Raw genomic sequence first — 19,089 nt, 5'->3', positions numbered from 1 at the left:
ATCACCTCGCAGATGCCTAGTCTCCAGGCTCTGTAATTTGCAAAACTTGAGCCTTTCTTCGTAAGAGCAACCCTTTGTTCCATTCACTAATCTTGTTGTCCTTCTCTGTACTCGTTCCAGCAGCTCTACATCCTTCTTGAAATGAGGCCTCCAGACCTGTATACAGTACTCACGGTGTGGCCTGACCAATGCCTTATACAAGGGAATAATCACATCCCTGTCCCTGCTAGAAAAATTCCTATATATCATTGACAAGACACCATGAGCTACTCTTGCAGCTCGTCTGCACTGCTCAGATAACTTCATATCTGCCTGCACAATTACCCCCAGATCCTTTTCATTCTCTACCACTGTCAGCGTAGTACCACAGAGTTGATACGTTGATCTGGGGTTACTGTTTCCCATATGTAGTTCTTTACATTTGTCAATGTTAAACTTCATTTGCCACCTCTCAGCCCATCTGCTCAACCTTTCCAGATCCTGTTGCAGCAGCATAGCATCAGTAGTGTCCTTAACAACCCTGCCAACCTTTGTATCGTCTGCAAACTTGGACATTAAGCCTGATACACCATCATCAGTATCATTTATAAATACAGAAAACAACAGTGGACCCAACACTGAACCCTGAGGAATTCCACTAATAACATTAGTCCACATTGAGCAGTGTCCATTGATTACCACTCTCTGTCTTCTGCCACTGAACCATCCCTTTATCCATAGCAGCAATTTGCCTCCAATGCCACACTTCTCCAATTTGTGCAGCAGTCTTCCATGCGCAACAGTATCAAAAGCCTTTCTAAGATCCAAATATGTAATATCAACGTTATTCCCTGCATCCAGTTCTTTTGTGACTACATCATAGTATCCAATCAAATTGGTCAGACAAGACCTGCCCTTAACAAAACCATGCTGTGTCTGAGCTATAACTGAATTCTTGTCCAGATGATCCTGCAGTGCTTCTTTAACCAGTGCCTCCATTAATTTTCCTGGAACCGAAGTTAAACTAACAGGTCTATAGTTACTTGTGTTAGCCTTTGATCCTCCTTTGTGAATTGGGGTTACATTTGCACATCTCCAGTCTATGGGTACCTCCCCTGAGTCCAAAGAAGCTCTCATAATTATGGCTAGGGGTTTGCTTACTTCCTTTGCTGCCTCCTTTAATATAACTGGATAGATCCCATCCACCCCAGGTGCCATTTTTATGTTTATCCTCAACAATTTCTCCTCCACTTTCCTCTCAGTTATTAGAAAATCATCTAGCTCACTGCCAATGTTTACTTCACCTACCACATTCCCCTTCCTGAATAACTCCTCATGTGTGAATGTAGATTCAAAATACTTGTTTAGATTGTTAGCCACCTGAGCAGGATCCTCAACTGTTGAACCATCAACATCCAGTGGACCAATCTGATTCATCCCTTTCCTTCTTGAGTTTAAATAGGTAAAGAACTCTTTTCTGTTTTTCTTTGCATCCTTTGCCAAGGATTTCTCATAATCTGCCTTTGGCTGCCTAATCTCCTTTGTGACTTGGTTACAGACCAACTTATATCTATCATAGGCTTCCATGTCACCCATTAATTTGTATGTATCCCATGCATTTTTCTTCTCTGCCATATGTCTCATTAGTTCATCTGACAACCATTTAGGCCTGAACCTTGAACAATATTTCTTGGTTGGTATGTAAAGCCTGGTAGCTTCCAAGATTAGTTCCTTGAATGCTTCCCATTTTGAATTTGCTGTTGGTAACATCATCAGTTGGTCCCACTGTATAGAATTTAAGTACTGTCTCAGACCATCATAGTCACCTTTACGAAAGCAAAAACCCTTCCCTTTACCTCTGATGGTAGTTACATCCTTGAGTAAATCCCACTTCAGCACACTGTGATCACTGCCACCCAGTGTTTCCTTTATCTGCAGATTCCTAATGCATGAAGAATCACTACTGATAATCAGATCAAGAGTATTACTCCCTCTAGTTGCCTCCCGAACATGCTGGTGTAGAAAACAATCATCCAATAAATCCACAAAAGCCTTGCTAGTGTGTGAGTGACCAACCCACAAATTCCAGTCAATATCTGGGAAATTAAAATCCCCCATTATAAGACTCTCTGATTTACTGGCCCATTCTATTTCCCTGTACAATATCTTATTATACTCATCAGAGTCATTAGGCCTATAGCACACTCCTACTCTCAATTTTGATTTACCTATGCCTATGTCACACCAAACTGACTCGACACTGCCCTGTCCACCGATGTCGACTGGCTTCACTTCCTTGGATTTTATGTTTTTTAACTAATAGCATAACTGCCTCCTCCCTTCCTATCCTTTCTGTAGACGTTGTACTCCCCAAATTCCAGTTCTGCATTCCTTATATCTGTGTGACACCACGTCTCTGATATCCCAACAATATCTGCCTTTGATGTTTTGAGCAATACCTCAAATTCATCAAATTTATTTACTAAACTCCTAGCATTGATGTACACGCAAGTATACATGCACCTGTTTCTATTCTTAGCTACCCTAACACAACCCATGTGTTTACTTGTACCGCAATGACTTCCAGCAGTCTCTGAAATATCCTGCATCTTGTTTTTCAGGCTTCTGCTCATTCCAATAGAAGCAGTGCAAGAATCTCTTTCACCTCTGCCAGTGGCTACTGTTAATCTATTAGTCTTTGTCTCCCCCCCAGCTAGCAGTTTTCCGACCCACCTAACACTGCCTCGATAGCATCAGCAAATATTCTTGCACCCTTTCTATTTAAGTGTATCCCATCCCTGTAGAAGCAATCTCTCCTGTTAACAAGTACATTCCTGGCTGAAAAAAATTCTACCCCTTGAGCCTTGCACAATCTTTCCAGGGCCGAATTGATCGACAAGGCTCTCATCATATACTCCCTCCTATCGTGTCTGGGCAGAATTGCAGACACTTTCAAATTCAACCCTACTTCACGGCTTTTTTTCAACAGTGACCTGTACTTGTTAAGTAATTCTGCTGGTCTCCTACTCTTAATATCATTAGTGCCAACGTGTACAACTATATCACCTTTTGTGCCCTTAAAAGATATCTGCTCTACAATGTCATCAACCATTGCCCCTGGCAGACATACCCTGGTCCTGTTCCATCTATCCTTTTTACAAAGCATGTTCCCCGTTTCCCTGACAATAGAGTCACCAACAACTAATAGTTCCTGTGGGACCAGCACATTCTGCCTTGGGGGCTGCCTCTGTGTTGCAAGATGACCAAGTGCAAGCTATGGCGTTGATGTGGGCAGCTGAGAGCTTGATGGGCCCCTCAATTTATTTACTTCGAGGGCATCCACCCTGTCCTTCAAGGTCTCATATAGGCCCATAACAACGCCGAGTTGTCGCCTAATTTCCTTGCACTCCTTGCATCGTGCACACACAAAGATATCCCCCATGGCAGTATCATGTCCCGTACCCGATTGCTCCGCAAACATCAAGCAAACAGTGCATCTTAAAAGATGCCCTGTTTGCTTGATGTCTTAAAATGATGCACTGTTTGCTAAAAGTGCATCTGTTGTTATGGAAATGGGCAGTTTGAAAATTCAAAGAACTAGGCAAATTAGTGGAGGGGTGGACAGGTGATGTGGGAGTGATTTTATTTTGGCTGATGCTTTATAAGCTTACCTTCTTGTATCATATGCCATTACTACTAATAATAATAGTATTTGAGATATAAAAATTGAATTAAGAAATTTTAAAAAATTAAAAAAGTTATGCACTTAGGGCTACTGCAAAAACCATTGCTCTGATATTGACCTGCAACTACTACAGCAGCTGTGAAGTGCTCCCAACTTTGTCTTAATCATTCATAGGCATTCCAAAATTGCCTTAATATAAACTGCAAAATTCAGTGTCTCCAGCAGTGATGTAGTCAGAGCAAACTGCAAAAAAAAAAAAAACTTTTTATGAGAGTACTGCAGGCTCTTGTATATCACAGCATTGGTACTTATGTAATACTCAGAAATGTTGCAAAAACCTTCAATTTCATCCAAAACATTGACAGTAGAGATAAATCTGGGCAATTATTAGATTCTGCAGACAAAATACACTTAAGAAATGGTTAAATGTAGTCATACTTTTTTTTTGCAACAAGCAACAAGTATATCATTTATGGAATGAGTGTGAATTTTTGTGGTGATAGTTTTTATTCACAAAATTTAACCATTGTATTTATGAATATTTTTTATTCATTTTTTCCTTATTTGTTAGCAGTAATGTTTGAATTCTAGAGGTCTGTCAATAGAAGTGATATTTTTCATAAATTTTTGTGCTGAAACTCTAAAAGCCATTAATAGAGCTGTGAGTGCTTTTCATTTTGAACTTTTTCTCCCTAGTTCGTAATACAGGCTGGCCATGATTAATGGCATTAATTCATCCTGTGAGCACATCATGCAAAATGAAAACACATTCATCAAAAATAACCAAATGGAAAAATTATAATTGGGCCGTGACCTTCGGGAATGTCCATAAAGAATTTTAAAAATACCTTTTAAATAACTTTTTAACTGTATGCATAAAAAAATAATGAAAATAATTATAGAATTAAACATTTATTGCATAAAATACACAATGAAGATACTATTTGTTATGGAAATATTTGAACAGATTCGTTTGAACAGTGTGTTGGCTTTCTTTTTTTCATCAATCAATTTCTGAAAAAAAAAAAAAAAAAAGGTAAACTGCAGCCATTATCAACCCACTGCAGGATGGAAGCCTCCTCAACAATTCATGCTGAGGGAAATGGACCGTAATCTGCCATGCTGGTCCAGTGCGGGTTGGCAGATCGACCGTATTTAGCAGTCAGGGGCTTGAACCCCGATCTACTCAAAGAGCATGTGTTACTGCACTCCCGCTCCTGACCACTCGGCTACGGAATTCTGATAGCTGACAACAATCTTCCTTAGGCCTTGGCGAAATAAATATTGCAGAGAAAAACCTAAAACCTGTTGTGTGAGGTTTTCTGCAATATTTTCTCTGAGATATGCAGATATTTCGTATCCTATATTCGGTATTTCGTATGCAATACGAAATATCGCATATTTAGATATGTGATATTTTGAGGTTCTCTACAATATGAAGGATTTCATCTAGTTCTTTTATCATGATCTCCTTTACGGTAACATTTTCATCGGGCTCATTTAAAAATTAAATTTTTTTTTTTTGCTTTTAAAAATTAGAATTTTTAAATGCAAGTCTTGCATGTGACTTTATTAGCGGACGACAAACAAGTAACGTGTCTGACAGCGGGCAAACGCTTGTTTATTGCCCATCCATTGCATGGTAAGCATGTGGTTCAAATCTTCAACTATCACATGAAAAATACCACGTTAACTGGAAATTTGCATCGTGTAAAGTGAAAAGTGGTATAATTTTTTCAGATAGCGGTAACTAAAAAACACACGTTAATCAAACTCGCATTATACAAGGCCTGGCTGTACTGCAGGCATGATAGATATGGTATGTTCACAAACACTTAGTTTTGAAGATATGTTGTATTTTATATAAAAAATATTTTGTATAATTTTTATATATATATATATATATATATATATATATATATTTTTTTTTTTTTTTTTTTTTTTTTCAGGAAGACCTGGCTGATAAAATAGGGAAATTGATACACTCCTTTGGCAATATAGAAGGCTCTTATCTTTTCATTGATACTTTCTTCCAAACCATGGCAAGAGAATGGGGTGGAATAGATAGGTACAGGTTAGAGAAATTTATGATGGTAAGTATAACCCTTGAATACACAGTGGAATACCATGCACTATAATATTAGTTGAAAAAAAAAAGTCATAATGAATTATCATTATAGCCATATTTTGGCTAACACAAATCTCAGGTCCCTATTATTTTTAATGATTGCTTCATTTCACGGCAGTTAGGTCTTGCAGAAATGAACCTCCTTTGTTTTGCAATTGTTGTTGTAGTCTGCATCTATCAAATGATTCATGCAACTTTCAATAAACATACAATCAGTGGATTCTTATACCAGATTCCAAACTGTTGCCAGCACTCATAGTACAAATCTTATTGGTTAAAGAAGCTATGATGTATTACAACTCTCCAATTGAATTCAGATTCAACTTTCATAATTATAGCATGAAAATGAAAAGTTACCTGGGGAGGGGTATTCTGGTCTTGTTATACAGTGTTTTGAAAGCTTCTCTTTGTACTTCAGGATGGCCATATGGTAAGAAAAGTATTCAAACATTGAAAAACTATTGGAAAATTTGAGATTTTAAGTTCCCAGATTTTAAAGAAACTTGTGGGTAGGTCCCACAGACTTTTTTGGATTTATTGGATGATTGTTTTCTACAGCAGCATGTTTGAGAGGCAATCAGGAGTAATACTCTTGATCTGATTATCAGCAGTGATTATTCATGCATTAAGAATCTGCAGATAAAAGAACCACTAGCTGGCAGTGATCACAGTGTACTGATGTTGGATTTAAGATTTACTCAAAGATGTAAATACCATCAGGGGTAAAGGGAAGGGCTTTAGCTTTTGTAAAGGTGACTACAGTGGTCTCAGAGAGTTTTTAAATTCTATACAGTGGGACCAACTGATGATGTTACCAACAGCAAACTCTAAATGGGAAGCATTCAAAGGAATAATCTTGAAAGCTACTAGGCTTTTCATACCAACTAAGAAATACTGTTCAAGGCTTAGGCCTAAATAGATGTCAGATAAACTAATGCTTGTGGCAGAGAAGAAAAATGAATGGGATGCATATAAATTATCAGGAGACACAGAAGCTTGTGGTAGATATAAGCTAGTCTGTAATCAAGTTACAAAGTAGGTTAGGCAAGCAAAGGCAGATTACGAGAAATCTCTGGAAAAGAATTCAAATAAAAACAGCAAAGACTTCTTTACTTATATAAACTTCAGAAGGAAGAGATGAATCAGATTGGCCCACTTGATATCGATGGTTTGACTGTTTATGATTCTGCACAAGTAGCTGAGAAACTGAATGAGTATTTTGCATCTACATTTGAACATGAGGAATTCTGTAGGGAAGTGAAGGCCAGAAGCTTATCAAACTCTAACAGGGAGCTAAATGATTTTGTAATAACTGAGAGAAAAGTGGAGGAGAAATTGTTGACGTTAAACATAAGAAAGACACCTGGGGGTGGATGGGAACTATCCAATTATATTAAAGGAAGAAGCAAACCCTTAGCCACGATTATAAGATCCCCTTGGACTCGGGATTTCCCCGCCTACTGGAGATGTGCAAATATATATCAAATTCACAAAAGGGGTCAAAGGGTGACACGAGTAATTACAGATCTACTAGTTTAACTTCTGTTCCTGGGAAAATAATGGAAATACTGGTTAAAGAAGCATTGCAGGATCATCTAGACAAGACTGCAGTTATAGTTCAGACACAGCATCAGTTTGTTAAGGGGAAGTCTTGTCTGACTATTTTGATTGGTTTCCATGATATAAGCTTGCTTCTTGCTTCATATGCCTCTACTAATGCTAATGTTGTGGACACAAAGGAACTGGATGAAAAAAATAATTTTGATATCATATACAGTCAGTCCTCGTATAGCACGATATTTGTGTTTCTAGAAACCCTCATGCAATGCAAAATCGTGCAATATAAACAACAGGCCCTATGGGAAAAATAGGGTTAGGTGCCGACCACCCAAGATTGAACACACATTTGTAACCAAAACATTACCAAACAATAAATAGGCGCCTCCGTAGCCAGGTGAGAAGGAGCAGCAGTGCATAGCACACACTTCTTGATTAGTCCGGGGTTCGAGCCCGTCACCACCAAATACGGAGAATGCGGAAAGATCAGAGAATGGCCACCACATATCCCGGAGCAATATGGCCTTAGTTGCTAATGCTCCTAAAAATCAAATAACGAACAAAAGAATAAATAATCGTAATAAAATACTAACGTATTTTATTACGTAATAGTTGTAATAAAATACTTATGATTTTATTACAACTATTACGTAATAAAATATTGCTAATGCTTTTGCTTCAATCGTAAGAAAACTTGTTTTTTCTTGTTTGATTTTCTATCCAAACAGATGACAGCCGTTCCATCTCTTCCAATTCTTGGTGTCTTAATCTAATGAATTTTAATTACACTTTAAGTTGTTCCTGCTATGAAAGTTGTTTTTATTTTCTCTGCATTCTTTGTAATTCTCGGTGTTGCCTCATTTAGGTCTGTAGCATGTGCAATATCACATGGTCTTTCATTTCGCTCAAACCATTTCTCTATTGACAGAGGCGGACTGGCCATAAGCCTTACCGGGGAAACCCCCGGTGGGCCGGAGGCCGGTGTGATTTTGGCCATAAACCATAGTATGAGGCCACTATAAGTTTCCCCGGCTAAGAATTTTTGATCCAGTCCGCTTCTGTTTATCGATATTGCTTTTCTTTTTCTCTCTGAATCTGTGGTGTCTTCACCAGGATGCTTCCTTTTCACACCTTTTAAGTATTTTACTCATTTTTAGGGAATAAAGCACAATTACAAAATGAGGAGGCACGCTTGATACACATAAACAAAGCTGCGTGCCTGTAGCAACTGAATAAACAACACCGCAAAGGCAGAGATACACTGTTAACACCTCACATTTTACTAAAGCACATTTCTAGGGGTTACTACCATAAAACAATAAAAACAATTTCCAGTTGCATTTCTGCTAGTGGAATCTGTTATAAACTGGTAGGAAACTCGATCTAATTGCATTTGCGATTATACCGATTGCTGGAATTGTATTGGTTTTTACGTTATTATGGTGAAATGTGTTTCCCCTTCACTGATATAAAAAACATAAATACATTTTCAGAATCTTCTCTTCATTCCTATCGTGTTGCGTTCGGTTGGGGTGATTCTGCATTCGACTGCCATTTCTTGTAAACACAAAGGCGAATAGTGCATAAGCGAATTCGGTTCGTGTTATATAAGATATCGTTCCCCTATTTATAAATCGTGTATGATCGAATTTGTGTAGTGCAAACACGTGTTATACGAGGACTAACTGTACTTGGATTTTAGGAAAGCTTTTGATACAGTTGCATGTGGAAGACTACTGTAGAAATTGGAGCAGTATGGCATTAAGGGCAAGTTGCTGCTGTGGATAAAGGGATGATTGAGTGTGAGAAGACAGAGAGTGGTAATCAATGGACACTGCTATTTGCGGACTGATGTTATTAGTGGAGTTCCCCAGGTTCGTTGTTGGGTCCATTGTTGTTTTCTGTATTTATCAGTGATATTGATGGAGGTATGTCAGGCTTAATGTCCAAGTTTGCAGACAAAACGAAGGTTGGCAGGGTTGTTAATGACAGTATTCTATTGCAACGGGATCTAGAAAAGTTCAGTAGATGGGCAGGAACTGAAGTTTAACATTGACAAATAAATGTCCTATCATAACTTTTATTTTATTTTATTTTATTTTTTATTTTATTTTATTTTTTTGTTCTCTCTCTCTCTCTCTCTCTCTCTCTCTCTCTCTCTCTCTCTCCATATTCTGCTCTGGGTCTGGGAGTAGTTTCTGGATCCGGAGTAGCAAGAGCACCTGCTATTGCTACTCTTTCCCTCTCCTTCTACTCTTTCCCTCTCTGTCAAATGTGGGAGGAAAAACTATTATCATTATTATTATTTATATATTTATTTTTCTCCCTGTCTACCTGTTGCTGGAACCTGATCGATGCTCCCTTCCTTTCCGCAATCAGGATACAGGATTTAAAGTTTTGTTTTTTGTTTTTTTTTTTTTTCCCCTCGTTCTCGTATCTGCCCTGGTCTGGTGCTCTCCAGGTCAGGCTAGCAACCTCTAACCCACTCTTGTTTTTTTTTTTTTTTTTTTTCCTAACAATTTATCCTGGGCTAGGCTCCCCTCTTCACCATACTCTAGTTTTATTTTGGTCCCTAGGAAACTCGTTCCCCAGGGAGGAGGGTGAGCAGATAGTAGAGAAGGCCTTGCCTTCCTGCGCTGTGGACGAGTCCTGAGCAGGATGATGTTTTTCTTTTCTTTTCTTTTCTTTTTTTTTTATTACATGACACATACCGGCCTTACCTTGACAGAATCTGTAAAAACTGAACAGAGCAACGAGGCAGAGGTGAACTTCTGTTCTAGAAGCCACCCATACAAAAATACAAAATACAAATTGACAAATGTAAAGTTCTGCATATGGGCAGCAGTAACCCCAGAGTAACTCAACTGTGCGTTATTACACTCAGGGTAGTGGAGAATGAAAAAGACTTGGGGGGGTTAATGCGCAGTTAGATATGAAGTTTTCTGAGCAGTGCAGATTGGCTGCAAGAGTAGCTCATGGCGCTTGTCAATGTTATATAGGAATTTTGCTAGCAGGGATAAGGACATTATCCCTTTGTATAAGGCAGTGGTCAGGCCACACCTTGAATACTGCATAGGTCTGGAGGCCTCATTTTAGGAGAGAGATGGAGACGGCTGTAATGGAGGGTATATGTACGGATACACCAAATACCCTATGGATTTTTTTACTTGAATAGCGTATACCTTCTGGTTTTTGAAAGACTTGAGAAAACAATATAATTAAAATATTTGCTGAACATTAAAAAATAAATTTATTATATGGACAGTCGAACTTCCCTATAACGAATTTGATAAATCCAGCGAAAAAATTCGTTATAGAGAAATTTCGTTATACAGAGAATATCTTTTTTATTAAAAATTGTTATTTAATTAGAAAATGAAAATGAATCTACATTTATTTTTAATGTATTTTATTTCAAAAACACTTATTTAAATTATGTTTACACAATTTTCGCCGGTAAGTATCACTAATTAAAAAAAATTGTAATTTTCATCTGCACAGTACAATTAAAAAATGTCTGATTCTCAAACAAAACCTCACATTTGTTCAGAGTATTAAAAACATTATCAGGAACATTTTCACAAAACTGTAGACCCATACAAACCATTTCAAAAGCGTTAATCATTTCTTTGCGAGTTGGCTTTCCTACGGGTTGTTCTGCTGGGCCTTCAGCATCGTCATTAATTTCTTCATGATCATGGTCCCGTCTAACACTTTTCAGCAGTATTTCATCTTCATTTGGATGTTCTGTTGTAGTCAGATCTTGATCTACATAAACATAACTAACGAGTATTAATTCATTTTCGATGTTTGCGGATGATTCTAATAATCTCCAAAAGTTTTTTAGTTGTGAAAGGGGCAGTTCATCTTGTTCGTCCAGTTGTTGTTCGACTTCTGTATTCAATGCAAATCCTGCTTTCGAAAAAAAAATTTTGAATAGTGTATTCAGTGACATCGTTTGTCCAAACTTTTGCCAGTTCAGAGATGCAATCTCTATGGTTAATTGTAACCTCCAAGTTTCTGTTTTCTGATAACGCATTGACAATCTTCATTATTATTCTCTTTCGATAATGAAATTTAAAATTTTTAATAATGCCTTGGTCCATTGGCTGGAGTTTTGATGTTACGTTTGGTGGTAAAAACAACAACTTCACACTTTTAAGTTTGGCAGAAATACTGGCAGGATGTGTCGGACAGTTGTCAGTTACCAACACGATTTTCCTTTTTTCTTTTGTTATACGGCTGCCTTGCGCCTCCATAGCCAGGTGGGAAGGAGCAGCAGTGTGTAGTACACGCTTTTTGATTAGACCGGGGTTCGAGCCCGTCACCACCAAATACGGAGGATGCGGAAAGTTCAGGGAATGACCACCGCATATCCCGGAGCAATATGGCCTTAGTTGCTAATGCTCCTAAAAACCAAACAACAATGCCTGTCTAGTTTTAATATCCAGTCTTCAAAGATATCACTTGTCATCCCTGCTTTTTCATTAAAGGTGTAGTCAACTTCCAAAGATTTTGTGCCTCTTGGGTTTTTTGATTTTTCCAATGACTAAAAGTCTTAATTTTTCACTTCCTGTCATATTTGCCCCAGCTAGCACAGTGATTCTTCCTTTGCTTTGTTTTCCGCCAAAACATTTATCATCCTTAAAAGCAAGTGTTCTATTCAGTAAACATTTATAGAATAAACCCATTTCATCAGCATTAAAAACATCCTTAGGTTCATATTCTTCCAAAATCTTCTTTAAGCTATTGTTCTTCCAACTGTTGCAATCTTCTTAGCTTACATTAACACTTTCTCCACAAATAACCTTTTCCACAATTCTGTGGCGCTTCTTAAATTTATCTAGCCACCCAGTGCTCGCATTAAATTCTGTATGTCCAAGGGACTGTGCAAATTTCAGAGCTTGTTGCTTAATTATTGGACCCGATATTGGTATATTCTTTTCACGTATCATTTGCACCCATTTTAGAACAGCTTTATCAACATCTTCATATAAACCCAACTTAATTCGCTTCTTGTCTGCTCCTCCTTCAATTGCATTTAAAATTGATTCTTGATTTTTTTTAAAATCGTAGATAAGCTGCTTGCAGGTATGCCATATTTCTCCGCAACATCTTTTCTTAAAACCCTGGTCAATATCATGAGGAATCTTTACTTTATCCTTAATACTTACACTTTCTTTTCGACATTGTTTCCGCAATTGTAAAAATTACTCGACTGCAGCTCTTGCCGATACACACACCGCAAACTTTGTGCGCTGGCCATATAGTGAATTGTTAGTAATGCCTACTCAGTGACAGTTACTTGCCAATTTAACAGTATCACATGACCTTTCCTATCAATCTCTTTGAAGAAATATACAACTTTGTGAATTTCTTTTATTCTGCTTTCATTCATATATACACGACAGAAAATTTATGGTTAATGTATGCTGTATGTTACTTTTCAGAAAAAAAAAAAAAATACAAGAGCATATAGCCTATGTGATTGATAACAAATTGTTCTAAAAGAACGAAATTAAAAAAAAAAAAAAAAAATTCATGAAACCATCTACTTGAAGCCCAGTTAGATGAGAATGGACATATCATATAATGATTGACAGGAAGGTCACATGGTACGGTTGAGGTGAAAAGCGAATTTCACTCGGTAGGCGTTACTAAAATGCGACTATGGTAGCATTCTATGTATTGCCGCTGTAGCATGCTAAAGGTTTACCGCAGCGAATTTTGTTTCCCCTGAGCCAAAGTCAATTTACAAATCTACCCTGTTTATTGTAAAGTTTATGACCACTTTTAAGAAACACATTTGGTTTTATAACTGTAACAAAAATGAAACAAAGACCGTCCTACGGGCTTCAATGGCCACAAGTATTCACTAAAAGGATGGTTAATTCCAGATGCTAATGTGCAATGCGGAGGGAAGGGGGCCATATATTTGAGCGGCTGTTTAGCAGTAAATGCTTGAAAATCTTCAAAAATGCTTTTACTAACTTTTTTAAAAATTCGTTATAGAGAGACTAACACTTCGCTATATGGGGTTAATTTTACATGTAATTTTGTTTCAAGGTGCAATGTTTTGCAAAAAAAATTCGTAATATAGAGAAATTCGTTAAATAGAAGTTCATAATAGAGGAGTTCCACTGTATATAAACACATTCTATTAATAAGCCTGATATGCACAGTATACTCTGCTTTTCGTAACATTTATAGAGTATACCGTCTGCTAATTTTATCACTACAGCACTGGATGTAGAGCTGCTGGAATGAGTACAGAGAACAGCAGTGACATTGCTCTTCTCTGTACTCAACCCTTTCTTAGTAACAGCAACCCTTTGTTCTATTGGTGACTAGAACAAAGGGTTGCTGTTACCAAGAAAGGCTTAAGTTCTGCAAACTGCAGCATCTGGAGACTAAGTACCTGTGAGGTGTATAAGGCCTTGAATGGTTTGAGCAAGCTTAATTTGATAATTTATTTATCCCTATTTTGTGTTACAATTGTTGGGAGATAACAGAAAGAAGGGAGGGAGAACACGTAAGCCAAAGGCTTTTTAGGGGGTGTTTCCCTTGAAAAAGATAACAATAAAACAGATCTGAAATTACACAGGTGTTATTTAACAGATACATCATAAATAAATCGGACATGTTTCTACATTCCATTACACAGACTTTGAAAACCAAACACATATGTCACATGGTTAACAGTACTTATAATTACATTGTGAGTACTTTTACAATAAGAAGCGTGAAAGAAAAATATGATGAAATAATTACGTAGAGTGTTACATGGTTTTTGACAGCTATTCCTTCAACTTGCTTACATAATTTTCAAACTGGTGTGCATTGTGGAAGGTGATTTAGATCAGACATCACAGGTGATATGTTCAGTTAGGAGCTTCTTGAACCTGTTTAGTGAAATGGCATTTTTGATATTTTCAGGAAGATTATTCCTGGTTTTTGCGCCTCTGTATTTTATATTTTTCTGACCTATGTCTTTTCTAAAAAGCAGAACCTTCAGGTTCGCTTCATTTCTTAAATTATATGTTATTCTTTCTTCTTCTTCTATTGTTATAAAAAAGGATCTGAAGAGTGGAGGAAAGTTTGGTGTTTTCAAAGCATTGTAGACAAAGACTGCCTCCGCTTTTTGTATCAGTTGGTAGATGCTTGAGAGTCTTGCTTCCTTATATCTTGAAGTCACCGATGCATTCCAGGGAAGGCCTAAAATTGACCGAACACATCAGTTGACAATTGAATTGATTCTCGCAAGGTTATCTTGTCTGATAGTACCTCATGAGATGATTCCATATGTGAGGTGGTGCTGTATTAAGGAAAGGAATACTAGTCTGAGAAGGGAAGGAGGTACCCAGGCAGAGGCTTGGGCAAGTATTCCTGCTAGTGATGAAGTCTTCTTTTGTAAGGTGATCATTTGTTTATCCCAACTCAGCTTATCATCTAGCCAGATTCCTAGGAACTTGGTATCATTCACCCTTTCGAATTGTTTTCCTTTGTAAGTTATTTTGAAATCAATATTTAATGGTTTATTTTTCGTCCTAAACATCATGTATTTGGATTTTTCTGGGTTTAGTATAAGCTGATTCTTTTGAAGCCAAATATGCATTTCAGATCTTGCATTGAAACTGGTTAGGGTCTTTATCAGTGATTAGAATGGAAATGTCATCTGCTTACACTACTACGTGGGAAGATGGAAGAAGAGAGAGAAATTTGTTAATGTAAAGAACAAATAGGATAGGTCCGAGAAGTGAGTCTTGAGGTACTCCCTTGGAGAAATAAGAAATGTCTGAAAAAGATTGGTTTGTTTTAATGATAAATGGCCTATCAGTAAGGTAGTCTTCGAGGAGAAGGTTAATTTTTCCTCTCAAGCCAAGATTGTTGAGCTTTTTGAGTAGGATTTTATGATTTATGCAGTCAAAAGCTTTTGATAGGTCTAGAAACAGTGCTATTGCATAGTGACCCTTTTCAAGACAGTCCACGATCCTAGCGCAGAAGTCAACAATTGCCAGATCAGTGGATCTTTTCGAATGATAAGCGTACTGTTGTTGATGGATAAGCTGATTGATTTTCAGGAAGCCCATGAGTCTGCCATGAAGAATTTTTTCAAAAACTGAGAATAGAGCTATTGGACGAAAATTGTTGATAGAGTTGCAATGTCTCCCCTTAGGAACAGGGACAATAATTGCTTTTTTGAATTGAGACGGGAATTTACTAGATTGAAAGGAAAGATTGTAAATATACTTCAGTGGTGTTAGAATTGAGTTAAGGACCTTCTTCAGCAGAGTAGAAGATATTTCATCAAAGCCAGGGGTTCCCTTTTCTTTTAATTGATGTCCTGCTTCTAAAATCTCTTGATCTGAGAGCAGAACGAGAAAAAAAGAGTTCCTCATTGAGTGCTCGACATATTCTCTCATTGCATTATCTCTAGAGTCAAATTCGTCTTTAAAAAGGTTATTCACACTTGAGATAAAGTGATTACAGAAGACTGCGGCTTTTTCCTGGTCATCTGAAATGAGTACCTCATTCTCAACTACATCTCCAACATAGCTCTGTGTCTTGGACAAGCTACTACCTTGTAGTAGCTTGTCCAAGACTGTCCACTTTTACTTGCTTGTAATGATGCCTTTAATTTGGGAACTATAATATTTCCTTTTCTCCGAGCGAATATTGTTGGTGACTGTTTCTGTACGTTGTGTATTTGTTTTATCTGCCTCCTTTTGTGTTGCTCTAGCAATTCTTGCAAGTTTGTCCCTTTTCTTTAGCATGTTACAAATTTTGTTTGAGATGAAAGGGCATAATTTCTGTCTTGGCCTAGTGGTCTTTTTATTCCCTGGGCTCCTGATGTATGAGACGCATTTTTTGTAACTATTTAGGATATGCTCAAAGAAGAAGTTTGTCGCAATTTCAGGATCATCTGTAGCAAGCACCCCATCCCATGAAGGCTGCTGGAGGTCATAATAGAGCTGATTGAGAGAGCCTGGAGTGACAGATCTGTAAGTGTGCATAATCTCTTCCACAATTTCTTCATTTTTAATTACCATTAAGATGGGGTGATGATCAGAAATAGTTGCATCTGGTGCTGCATAGGTTAGTGAGCATTCCCCAATATTGTCACGAGTTACAAAGAAGCTGTTGACTGAAGCTGAGGGAGGTCAGTATAGACACCCAATCACCAGAGAAGCAATGTGGATAAAAGTGATTTCACAAGCTTGATTAGGCAGATTTGTGATAGGGAAGGCAGAGCATCGCAGATGATTGTGAATGTAAATAGCAACTCCACCCCCTTTAGAATCACATCTGCAACTGTGAAAGAGAGCATAGTCTTGAAATTGGATTGAAACTTCAGGAGAGAACCAGGTCTCAGTAAAAACCATTAGGTCTGGTTGGAGATTCCATGATGTCAGTTAAGCAAGGATTTCATCATTATGTTTTACATGACTGCAAGCATTCATATAGAATACAGCAATTGCATCTTTTAATGCTATAGTAAGGCATAAGTTATTTGGTTTAATTGTTGGCAAGTGACATGGCAGAAAGGTGTTTTCACAAGAGTTAGAGTCACTCAAATTCTGGTAGGATGAAGAGATAGATGAATAATTTATAGAGGTTCTTTCCAGTTGGGATTCCAGAATATCTGAAAAATGCACGAATTGTCATTCCCGTTGACTAGATTTGATAGCTAAGTCACTGGCTGATGACCATGTACCGGGAAGAGGGAGGCATCCATAGAAAGGCTGAATAATGGCTCCTTCAGACCAACAGTGATCCTTTAGTAATAGATCAAAGTTCATTTGTTGACACTGAATATAGAAAGAGCTGTACGAATCGTGTTTGGAATTCATTTTTATTACTTTTACTTTTATCTGCAGTTGAGGTTTGATATTCTGCTTTACTTCTGTACCGCACAGTTGGGGATTCAAGTCGCAAGACAAAGTACCCTAGGTTGAACTTTTAGTTCTGGGGACTGCTCGAATTGATGAGTTGGTAGCTGTTCCCACAACAGCAAGGGTGGGTGTCGATGTCTTCTTGTCTTGATTCCATTGTCTTCCGATGTGATCTGCCTGCCTCCTGGAGGAAATGACATCTTCTAAGAGTGGATTTACAGATCGATTGCCATGTTTACACATTTTTTCAGTTGACTAGTAATTGGAGCATATACTGGAGGATGTGGAGGTTCCTTTACAATAGATGTGTAAGTGGCTTCTGCTATAGGAGTAGGAGTCGGTTGAAATGTGGGATTTTTCCTGGATTTCGCCAAGTTACATGTAGGACTGAAGGATCTTCTGGAGTTTTGAATAAGTCTGTTAAGTCAAAAATTTTCTGTAGTAAAATATAATTTATTTCGCAAAGTTGGGCATTTTCTGACCTGATTTTTTTTTTAGTTTCGTCAAGAATAGAGGCCATCATGGATTTTTCAGTGTCCAGGATTAGAAAAATCATTTTCATGGTCATCTCATTTGGCTTTTCAACTTGTGAGACTTTGTGGTTAAGAAGGTGAGAGAAGGAGCAATTTGTCTGCTCTGATACCACGTCATGAGGTATGTCTTCAGATAGCCCACTCTGTTGAGTGCCATTCAACGATGAGGTGAAACACAGAGATTCACCGTTAGAAAGTCTTAAAAGATCCGTTGGGCTTGATCCTGAGTTATTTTCATTTTTCGTCTGCTTTTTCTTTGTCTGCCTGTAATTTATGCAACAGGGACCTTTCCACGATTCGATAGCTGCCTGTGACATCTTTTTCCAGTTTACCGTTGACAAATCTATGCATTTTATGCAGTACACAAGGCTGCATTCCACATTGCATTGGAGGAAGTCTTTGCATTTCTTTTTACACATATGGCAAATAATTTGCACTTGTGGAGCCATTGTAATTAACAGTAAAAACAAATTTCTTTTTATATTAAAATGAAAATTTAAAATGCAAAATATAAAATCTGCAGTATTCAAAACAGTATTATTGCTATCTGAACTAATTTTACAGTAAACTGATCAGAGAATTAGTTGAAATACTTTAGAATTATTTAAAATACATTCAAACGGTTAAGTGTGATTCTAGTGATAAGCTTAGAACAGTCCTAATTTGAACTACACGAAGTACTTAAAGTCACACCACTGCAGATTAATCAGTAGTCTTTTGAAAGGCACGGTTCCCTTTGTAAGAACAATGACAGGTGACCTTGCAGGCTATAATCAGACAAAAACAGTAAAGTGACTGACCTTGGTTAACCTGCGAGACAGTAATCCTTACACTGAAAGCTTCCCAGCTTCATGGCTGCCTATAGAAACAATATGAGATACCTTGTTGAAGAGGAACATAAATTTCGTTTGCTATCGCTTGAAAACTATCTCTCGAATTCTTCTTTCTTCAGAGTTGTGAAGAGCAACACTCGCTGACTCAGAGTGTATAGAAATGTTGGAACAGATTTATCTTGAATCATTCATTCTAGCATATATTTGCAGGAGAACAAACACAACACCACAGCAACTATTCATGCACACTCTAAATGCTGATGGGATCCTTCCTATGGGAAGGAGCAGCAGTGCTTAGTAGACGCTTCTTGATTAGACCGGCGTTCGAGCCCATCACCACCAAATACGGAGGATGCAGAAAGGTCAGGGAATGACCACCGCATATCCCAGAGCAATATGGCCTTAGTTGCTAATGCTCCTAAAACAACAAACAAGCAACAAGGATCCTTCCTCTTGCTGAGATTACTCACCTGAGGGGACA

General features: G+C 37.7%; 1 protein-coding gene across 1 annotated transcript in view; it reads left to right on the top strand.

The window, feature by feature from the left end:
• The window catches only part of LOC150089407 (ribosomal RNA processing protein 1 homolog A-like), a 386,532-nt gene that overhangs the window by 15,060 nt on the left and 352,383 nt on the right, over positions 1-19,089 (top strand). Inside the window, exon 3 of the mRNA XM_090389971.1 lies at positions 5,614-5,757. Coding sequence (XP_090246097.1) covers positions 5,614-5,757 — 144 coding nt within the window. The remainder of the gene's footprint in view (positions 1-5,613; positions 5,758-19,089) is intronic.

This window comes from Mastigoproctus giganteus, chromosome 2 (assembly GCF_048544385.1).
Source record: "Mastigoproctus giganteus isolate SK-2022 chromosome 2, ASM4854438v1, whole genome shotgun sequence".
Lineage (NCBI taxonomy): Eukaryota > Metazoa > Arthropoda > Arachnida > Uropygi > Thelyphonidae > Mastigoproctus > Mastigoproctus giganteus.
Note: the sequence above shows the minus strand (reverse complement) of the source record. Positions and strands in the feature narration are given on the sequence as shown.